General features: G+C 36.6%; 2 protein-coding genes across 2 annotated transcripts; both read left to right on the forward strand.

Moving 5' to 3' along the window:
- Positions 1-709: 709 nt before the first annotated feature.
- LOC131405890 (olfactory receptor 4F21-like) lies at positions 710-1645 on the forward strand. The gene has a single exon (XM_058541128.1). The coding sequence runs from the start codon at positions 710-712 to the stop codon at positions 1643-1645; it is 936 nt and encodes a 311-aa protein (XP_058397111.1).
- Positions 1646-9209: 7564 nt separating this feature from the next.
- On the forward strand, positions 9210-10148 carry LOC131405887 (olfactory receptor 4K3-like). The gene has a single exon (XM_058541126.1). It carries the CDS (start codon positions 9210-9212, stop codon positions 10146-10148), a length of 939 nt encoding a protein of 312 aa, XP_058397109.1.
- The last annotated feature ends 430 nt before the right edge of the window (positions 10149-10578 follow it).

The raw sequence follows: 10578 nt of genomic DNA on the forward strand, positions 1-10578 counted from the left end.
ATTATATATTCATTATATTATATTAATATTATAAGTGTTTAATATTTTTTACTTACTAACAGTCTTTGTATCCCAAATTTTTACTGAACATAGAGGTCTATGTATGCAGCATGATAATGTGTCATGAGACAAACATGAAAAATCAATCCGAGCACTTGACTTTCATGGTAAATTGCACAAACAAAAATGGAAACAAAACACACATATGAGATGAAGCAAGGTGAAATGCATTAAAAAAATTTAGCCTGGAGATCTCTATTTGACTAGTGAAATAAGAAATTCAGCTCAGGAGAATTTGCAAGTTAATGTCAAAACATTAATGTGCAAGTGACAGAAATGGCTGAGAGTATACAGATGGGAGAGCATCTAGGTATGTGGTCAGGAAAAATATCTATAAATCCTTGAGAGGCAAAACAAAACAAAATAAAAAAGTCTAAAAATGGAATAAGAAGAAATGTAATCCTATTTACCTCCATCTAAAATATTCATAATTTTTTTCTCTTCTTATGTAATCATTCTCCTGATGACCATAATGTTTCCATATTCACGTTTGTTCTTATCTAATTAAATGATTTCTAACTCTAAGATGTGTAACCGAAAGAAAAAACTAGCAAGATGAATAGAAAATTTACTTTTGTACCACTGATTCTGATTTTTCATCATTTTCTATCCTCAGGTGATTTAAACATCAGCTCCTCTGCTCAAGTCCATGGACGGACTAAATGATTCTGTGGTTTCTGAGTTTTTGTTGCTGGGACTCTCCAGTTCTTGGGAAACTAAAGTTTTTCTCGTGTTGATATTCTCCTTGACCTACTTAGGGATAATCCTTGGAAATCTCTTTATTGTGTTTTTGGTAATTTTTGATTCTCACTTACATTCTCCTATGTACTTCCTGCTCACCAACCTATCTTTCATTGATGTGGGAGTTGCTTCTACGACAGTCCCCAAGATGATTACAGACCTTCTAAATGAATACAAAATCATTTCTTTCCAAGATTGTATGACACAGATATGCTTCATACACATCATGGGAGGAGTTGAGATGGTGTTACTCATAGCCATGGCATTTGACAGATACACGGCAATCTGTAAACCTCTTCACTACTTGAAAATCATGAACCCTAAAATATGTGTTTCATTTGTAATCACTGGCTGGGTAACTGGAGTTATCCATGCTATGTCTCAGTTTGCTTTCATTATAAACTTGCCTTTTTGTGGACCTAATAAAATAGACAGCTTTTATTGTGACTTTCCCAGGATCATAAAACTTGCATGCACAGATGGAGCCAAGTTTGAGTTTGTTGTTGCTGCCAACAGTGGCTTTATGAGCATGAGCACCTTCTTCCTGCTAATCCTTTCCTACATCTTCATTTTGGTCACTGTCTGGAAACGTTCTTCAGGAGACTTATCCAAGGCTTTTGTCACTTTGTCAGCTCACATCACTGTAGTGGTTCTTTTTTTTACTCCATGCATGTTTCTCTATGTATGGCCTTTCCCCACATCATCAATTGATAAATACCTGTTCATTGCTGACTTTGCTATCACCCCTGTCTTAAATCCCATCATCTATACATTAAGGAACAAAGATATAAAGGTAGCCATAAAAAGATTGAGTAAACGGGGACATTATGTCAGATTTTGCTGACTTGATCTGACTTTGGAACTCTAAAACTGTACATTCATCATCCTTTTGGATATCTCCACTTAGGCATCTGACATTGAAAATAGAACTTATATATCACCTACCTCATTGAACAAAATTCTCTACTTCTTTAGAGCATTTACTCCTTACTTTTGCTACAATGGGAAATGTGAATATTGCATGTAAGCATATTATTTTATTTATAATTTTAGCAGATAGAAGCAATATCTAATAAATAACATTTTATGATAGAAATTATGATCATTTTGACAATAAGAAAGGTATAATAAAGCTCCTTTTGCTTCTCATAAGGTTTTCAAATAAACTGCAAACTTGCTTTTGTGAATGTGAGGAATCATCCCATCAAATGGTATATATGTAGTGCTAGTATCTCTACTTTATTGCTTAGATTACTTTCCCTCAGAAGACCCAAAGACAAAATTTGATTGCAGGTAGTTTATTTGGAAGCTTTTTTTGGAAGCATCCGTAAGGGAATGGGAAATGATACTGAGAAGGGAAGGGTGCTTATGTTCATAAACATAACTGGAGTGCAAGCCTACTGTGGTCCTCTGGAAGACTCTATAGATTCTGTGACTTAGAATTGTCCCAAATGAAGAGCAAGTTATTTGGAGTATTTCTTCATTTTTAGAGGGTGCATTAACTCCTCGGCATGTCCAGCCTTTCCCACAGCAAATAATGTGCATCCATGTTGGGAAATCAGAGATAAACAATAAGACAGACTTTCTGGTGTTGACAGTAAAGAACCATCTCCAAGAGAGGCAAACTTGAAAGCAGTCTCCAATATTGTTTTATTACTTAGAGAAGTGCTAACTAGACTTCTTACTCTAATGGACACAATAACTGGTAAGTGAGCACAGAGAATTCTGTGATATAAAATATTTCTCTGCTTTCCAAAATAAAGTAAGGTTTTTCTCACCACTACAAAATAATCAAATAAACTAAAAGGAATTCTAAGATTCTATTTTACTTCCATCTCTAGAATCATTATAATTGAATTCACTTTGTCTCTTTGGCTCTGATTTTGAGAATAGGCATACACTCACATGGAGCTCTCAATTTGGGGAAACTGAGAAACTAAGAGGTCCCAAGGAACACAGCATGGATAATCTGCCTATGAACATTGCTCTACTCACAACACAGAGCTCTAAATTTTCCCACCCCAGAAGCTACTCTCCATAGTAAATATATTCCACACTGAGGATAACACTAGCCCATAAACACTTATCCAAACAGAAAGTATATTCTCTGTTGTTTTGCGTTCTAACTGTCTTTCAGGCCCCAGTTAGAATTTGGAATCAGCTATATCCTTGAAGAAGAAGCTGATCGCAGAATACGATGTTTCTAAAATGTGAAATACCTTATACTCTATAATAAATTCTTAATTTCTCCCTTTCTTCTCTTCCTCTCTCACATTTAAACCAAAATTCTTGGTATTTCAATATCAACTTTCGATATAACCAACTGAGATTTTCTGGAAGTTTTGTAAAGTTACAGAAACATCTAGGGTTTCTTCTCAGCTAATCCCGAAACTTCTGGACTCTCTAGAGCAAAGGACCATCCTGCTCCAAAAGGGAGGCTTTCTATACAGTTTTAGACCTCCCTTGATATTTAGATTCAAGAAGGACTGTTCTCACTTCACGATCCATAATTGCCCTATAGTAAGAGATGGCCCTGGGCAGAGATGTATAACGTTAATAACAGAAGTTTCCAAACAGGAAGTTGGTTGCTAATGGTATTGGTTGCTAACAGTTTATGTCAGGAAGAAATTGAATGAACCATATGGACAGATCCTCCAGAATGCTATGAAAATCAGTTATTTTCCATGGAAATAGAATTAAGCTTTTACAACTTAACGGGATCAGAATGGCACCATGGAAGTCGGAGTCAGAAGATCTTGCTTGTGCACCCCAGTGATGCTGCTTCCCAGCTCTGTGACTTCTTGCAAAAGACCCTGAGATACAACCTCTCAACATAAGATTGATTCATGGATTGTTTATGAAGATTAGGTCAGACATGTGAATGGAAGCTCCTGGCATGTGAAATATATTCACGTTCTCCTTCCCTGATTTTTCTTTTTGATATCCACATTTTTTTTTTCTTTTTGTGAGGAAGATCAGCCCTGAGCTAACATCCATGCCAGTGCTCATCTTTTAGCTGAGTCAGACTGGCCCTGAGCTAACATCTGTGCCGATCTTCCTTCACTTTATGTGGGACACCGCCACAGCACAGCCTGACAAGCGGTGCATCAGTGCACACCCAGGATCCGAACCCAGGCCGCCAGCAGCGGAGCACATGCACTTAACCACCACGCCATGGGGCCGCCCTGATATCCACATATTTTTACTCCCTCTCTAAGGAGAATTCTGTCTTGAATATTTGAAGATAAAAATATAAACTCTCCGAACCTACAGATCTGTTTCTCCAAACTGAAATATCCTGTGGCTTTTTTTTTTTTTTTTATTTTTGGTGAGGGAGATTCATCCTGAGCTAACATCTGATGACAATGTTCCTTTGTTTTTTTGCTTGAGAAAGATTAGCCCTGAGCTAACATCCGTGCCAGTCTTCCTCTATTTTGTATGTGGGATGCCTCCACAGCATGGCTAATTAGTGGAGTAGGTCCACACCCAGGATCAAAACCCACAAACCCCAGCCACCAAGGTGGAGGACGCAGAACTTTAACCACGTGGCCATGGGGCCAGCAGTCCTGTCTGTTTTAAAATTAATTACAAAAGTATTCTTTATCTGCCTATTAATATGAATCAATTTTATAGTATTATTAATACTCAGTCATTTGTAAATCGACACAAAATATTAGCAATACTTTTCAAGGAATGTAGTAAGAGGAGAAAGCAGGCGTGGGCTTTGGTATCATCCGGAGCACTCAGGATCTCCTTCATCTGAAGTGTCCAGGAGTGGATAGGCTATGCCCTATGCAAATGTTCAAATCAATTATTTTGACTTCACTAGAGAAAATCAGATCCTTCCAACGTCTGATATTTTCTAATTCCAGTCTCATTTTCCAAAATTGTCACCTGCTGACACTGTTGAAGGCAGAAAACTTTTACATACTATGAAGGTGAGTGCAGACTAAATTAGGGAAAACTTTTAATCCATTGTACTCTCACTAATAATAAATATGTTTACAGAACATCTTTTCATATGGATATTGGCTATTCATTCTTCTTTTTGAAAAGATTCTTAAGAAGACTTACATTATTAAATGTACAATTAATCTTATGATCCAAAAATCCCACACAGATATTTACTGAAGTGAAATGAAAAAGTTAACTTGGTAACCTATACAAGAATGTTCACGTAGCTTTAATCTTAATAACTAAAAATCAGAAACAACTTTAATGTCTAAACTGGGGAGAAGATGAATAAGCTGTGGTACATCCATACAGTGGAATACTATTTACCAATGAAAGGAAAAAACTAATATGTGCAACAAAATGGATGAATCTCAAGTGCGGACTGAAAAAAGCCAGACACAAAAGGTAACATGCTGTATGATTTCATTTTCCTGGTCTCTTGGAAAAACGAAAAGTACAGAGACAGAAAAGAGATCAGGGGTTGCCTAAAACAGGGGTGTGGTATGCAACTGACTCTAAAGTACTGCAAGAGAATTTGATGTGAAATGGGACTGTAGGGTATCCTGGTGTGATGGTTACCCAAATGTATATGTGTTATTACAGAACTGAACACTTAAAAGCTTAGTTGTGCTGTATGCAATTATATCAACAAAAAGGAACAAATAAATTATAAATTACAAAAATATTAGTAAAGTGAAAGAAATACTTGATTGTATTATAAAAGTTTTTCAAGCCTCCTAGAAATCATATACTCCTCTGTAAATGGATCTAAATCATTTTTTCCTCTGTAAATGGATCTAAGTGCGATCATGATTATGAGAGAGAGTGCCTGAAAAGTGTATAGCAACACCCATGCAAATGAATAAGCATTAAATCTTTGTGTTTTCTGACTGAGAGGGTTATGGACTCTAGACCTCTGGGCAAAAGATGTCTGAAAGAGCAAATAAATTCATTTAAATGTTTTGAGATCTAGAAGTGAAAGACATAAACAAAACTCTGAGGGAGAAAATGAGATAGTTAAGAGGGAGGAGAGGGATGGGGACAGTAAGGGGCAAGGGAAAAGAAAGAAATGGGGATTTAATAATAATGGCCTTTCACATCTAATTTGTTTAAAATCAAAACTGCAAACAGAAAAATAGAAAGAAGAGAATTTCTTAATGACAAGTGTTGATACGTACACTTATGACTGTTAACAGTAATGGAAGAAGGCACTAGATGATTGATCGTTGTTATGTCCAAGAGTGGATGAGATTACGAGAAGACAAATGAAGGGGGCCTTCAATATTTGCTCCAAAGACATCTAATGAATTGCTTGAAACTTATTAAGTGACTGTATCCATATATTATTTCTTTAATAAAGTAGTAGATTAAAAAGTATCCTTTTGTTATCATTTCATCACTTAGAAAAATGCCTATAATAGGGTTGACACTCAAACTATTAATTTTCAGGACTCTGCTCTAGGAAGCATTGAAAATGTCGCGACCCATTGTTCCTCTGAAATCTCAGGACGCAGAAGTTCACCTAGACCCTTAAGTTATGAGCAAAGTTGCAACATGCCAACGATGAGCTGACTGTCACCTGCCCATCTACACAAGTCATCTAACTTTTGCTGAAACTAGAACTTACTTCTTAGTTCATTTTATAATATGATAGATGCAAAGCAAAATGAAGAAAGTTATATCCTCCTAACAAACAGAATAATTAAATATTTTAAACTTCCTGGTCTTATATTAATAGTTGTATTTCACTGGACTAAGTTGAACTAGCTTTGAAAGGGTGGATTACTGAATAATATCCTCAATGCCCAGCATTTCCTCAGGGAAAGTTGGAAGCTATGGATCCCCAAGGAACATTATAGGGAGTCTTTCCAAATACTTGGCTCTATTTAAAACACTGAAGTGGAAAATTTCCAAGCCCAGAGGCTACTCCTTACAGTGTATATATGCCACTGAGGAGGATGCACTTCTACCAACACTGGTCACAGCAGAAAATTAATTAGTTTTCATTTCAGACTTAGGGTAGAATCTAGAATAAGCCTTCTCAGTCAGCGAAAAAGGATCTGGTTTCAGAGGTGACCTGTGTAGGGTAAGTATATTCCCACACGTGATTTTTAAACTTTCCCTTTTGATGCCTCCCCCTATTTTAAGACTGAACTGTTTTGTTTTTCATCTCTCCTGTAGCATTTTTCCATACCTACCTATGGAGCTTAGAGTTCTGAATGTGTTATTTAGTTAATGTGCTTATCGGAAAGATTATGAGTTTTCTCTCCCAAATTATCTCTGATATTTCTGGATTCATAACTGTAGTTTCCACACTCAAAAAGCCCTGCCTTTCCACAATCTTAGAAGTTCCCAGATGCCCAGTTTGGGGAAGATTTGTTCTCAGAGACTCTCCAAGTTATCCTGACATTTTCTAATTCCTTTTGGATTTTACTTGTTCTACCAGTTGATCAAGGCAGTAAAAGGACAAAAAACATCATTCAAAAATTAATAGAGCAAAGTACCATAAAACTTGAAGACAAACTGAATTGATTTTAATGTAAACCTGAACATCTTTTCCTATTGTTATTGACCACTTACATTTGTTTGTCTCTGGGTTACCTCTTCGTAGAACAAAATATCTTATTTCAGAAATCTTAGTTATTTTCTTCATCTTGTCAAAATCAAGATTCTTACCAGAAGCCATTCCTATGAGGGAAGTTATACCGGAGGCTTTGGAGTCAGACAGAACTCACTTTATATTCCAGTTCTATTACTTTCTAGTTTATGACTCAGGAAAATCAAGCTTTCTCATCTGCAAAATAACCTTAAACTTCATTATCAAAATAGATAATGTATATCTGTGTGCACATAGCTTACTAGGTCTATGTTAAGTGTTCTTACCGAAATAATAAAAAAAAGTAAAATTGTTAGAATTCCTGTGAGACAATTGTTACAAAACACATAATCCATAGGTTGCTTTTCATTAAAAAATAATAAGAATAAAATCTTACTTTTTCTGAGAAAAATTCTGAGAAGGAAAAAGAGCAAAACTCAGTAGAAAAAATGTACAAAAAGCGGGGAGCAGGCATTTTAAAGAAAAAGAAAGGCAAACAGTCCTTAAAATATGGGGGAAAATGCTTAATCTCACAACAAAAAATTAAAACTACATTCAGATGCCATTTATCACCATCATAGTGACAAAGCATTGTGTTAACAAGGCTGTGGAAAAACAGGCAATTTCACACTTTGCTGGTGGAAATGCAAAATGTTTTAAGCCATATGGAAGGAATATCTAACAAAATAGATAAATGTTTCTAAAACACTTAACATTGAGTTGGTACATAATAAGTGCCAGTTAGTCAACTTTATAATCTCTCTGTTTCCAGCCTGAAATAAGTAATAGGATAACAGAGAGATAGACAGATGAAGAGAGACTAAAAAAGAAAGAATGGAAGAAAAAAAGAAGGGAAAAAAGGAAGGAAGGAAGGGAGGAAGGGAGGGAGGAAGGAAGGGAGGGAGAAAGAAAGGAATGGAGGAAGGAAAAAAGGACTTGGCTTTCTGGCCTATAGAAAATAGAAAATACATAAATATGTATTTCCACAGAGGTCAATTTAAATAATTTAAGTGAATGGTTTAAGTAGAAATGAACTTAGAATTTATATTTTCTCCCATGAGGGACAGTGAGACATAAAAGTAGTTTTCATATGTCTGTCATTTAAGGTAATCTCAAAAAAGAGATTTCTGTTACCAGTGAGGTCCAAGGACCAGTCAATGTACGTTAATACATGGCATTACTCAGGCCAAGGAGCACATGATTTTGTGGAAATATCTTCTCATGGAGAGATTCAAAATGCCAGGAAATACATGATACTTAGAAATGTGTAGTCAGCATCTGGGTTTCTTTAGGAGCCCAAACAAATTTTCTCTAGTCATTTTATGAATAGTTTTTCCCAGAGTTTGTAAAAGACTTTGGTTCAATTCAGTCTGCTCATACATATCCCCTTAGCAATTGATTTGTTTCTGAGAAGCCAGTTTTGTATCAGAAATGTAACATTAGATTATTGCTCTGGATAGAGCTTGGTAAAGACCCTCCAAATATATTTTAGAGCTATGCTTTTTCGCTTCAGAAGAGATAGATTCAAGCCTTGGAGAAACTTTTTACGGACTACATTACTACTGACATTTTTAATGAGAATATTCATTTTTGAAACCCATAAGAACTATGCTTCTGATGAGTCAAGGTTTTGACATGCCCCTCTACACTTAGCCCCCTCTCTTAGCCATAAGGCTGTGCCCACCCATAAATTCAAGAAAATTTTGTTCTCCATATTGAGCTTAGTACAATGCTAAGATTTTGATATTGCACATGAGTAGTACTTATCTGCTCTCTGGCACCTGAACATTAAGTTCTTTCCCTTCTAGAAATTCTTAGTTCATCTGTTTCTGGTCCAAGTTAGAACATACTGTGCTAAATGGAGAAAGCAAACCAGTCTGTGGTGTCTGAGTTTATTTTTCGTGGACTTTGCAATTCAAGGGACCTCCAGACCTTCCTCTTCCTGCCATTTTCTATACTCTACCTGATGACTATTGTGGGCAACCTCCTTGTCGTGTCCTTAATCATCGCTGACCCTCATCTGCATTCCCCGATGTGCTTCCTCTTAGCCAATCTCTCCTTTGTTGACTTCTGCCTTTCCTCAGTAACCACCCCTAAACTGACCACAGACTTCCTAAAGAATAATAAGACCATCTCCTTTGGGGGCTGCATGAGCCAGATCCTCTGTGTGCATATCTTTGCAGGGAGTGAGATGGTGCTTCTTGTGACAATGGCCTATGACCGTTATGTGGCCATTTGCAAGCCACTCCGTTACTGCAGCATCATGAACAGACAAAAGTGCATCCTGCTAGTTTTGATATCATGGGTCATTGGCTTTGTGCATGCCATGAGTCAACTGGCTATGATTTTAGAGCTGCCCTTCTGTGGACCCAGAATAGTGGACAGCTTTTTCTGTGATATCCCTTTGGTGATCAAACTGGCCTGCATGGATACTCATACTCTGGGAATATTGATAAATACTGACAGTGGGGTCTTGGCAACAAGTTGCTTCATTCTCTTGCTGATCTCCTACACCTATATCCTAGTAACTGTCCGCCTTCACTCTAAGGATGGGGCGTGTAAGGCTCTCTCCACCTGTACTTCCCACATCACAGTGGTGGTGCTCTTCTTTGGACCCTGCATCTTCATCTATCTGTGGCCACTCAGCATCACTTGGGTGGACAAGTTTCTTGCTGTGTTTTACACAGTGATCACGCCTCTTCTGAATCCGGCCATTTATACACTGAGAAATAAAGAGATTAAGAATGCCATAAAGAGACGGATAAATCAGCATGTGGATCCAAGGGATAATTTTTAGTTCTTCATGAAATCAGAAAATCCACTGTGTGCTCCCCAGTTGGGCCACATTTTGACCAGTAAACTGAACTGGAAATATGACCTGTTCACGTCTGTAAGCTGTAAGTATACCCAGATGTTAGTTTTTGTTCAATCCATTATGAAAATATGTTCAAAAACACAACATTTATATTCTTCCCACTTGGAGAGAATAATAATTTGCCTAAATATGCTTTGTATATGTTCAAAGATTCTAGATGATAACAATTATGATAATGATAATTTTAAAAACAATAATAATTGTGACCATTTATTAAACACTGCCTGTGTTCCCAACACCATGCTAAGCATTTTACCTAATTCATGTATTACTTAGAAAATCACTTTGAGTTAGTTATCATTATTCTTATTTTTAAAAATACATGATTTATCAACCCTAACTCTAACTTAGC

This window comes from Diceros bicornis, chromosome 5 (genome assembly GCF_020826845.1).
Source record: "Diceros bicornis minor isolate mBicDic1 chromosome 5, mDicBic1.mat.cur, whole genome shotgun sequence".
In the NCBI taxonomy this organism is placed as follows: Eukaryota; Metazoa; Chordata; class Mammalia; order Perissodactyla; family Rhinocerotidae; genus Diceros; species Diceros bicornis.

Bases quoted from the DNA above. Each gene is read 5' to 3' on its own strand.
- LOC131405890 (XM_058541128.1), top strand. From the start codon at position 710: ATGGACGGACTAAATGATTCTGTGGTTTCTGAGTTTTTGTTGCTGGGA.
- LOC131405887 (XM_058541126.1), top strand. From the start codon at position 9,210: ATGGAGAAAGCAAACCAGTCTGTGGTGTCTGAGTTTATTTTTCGTGGA.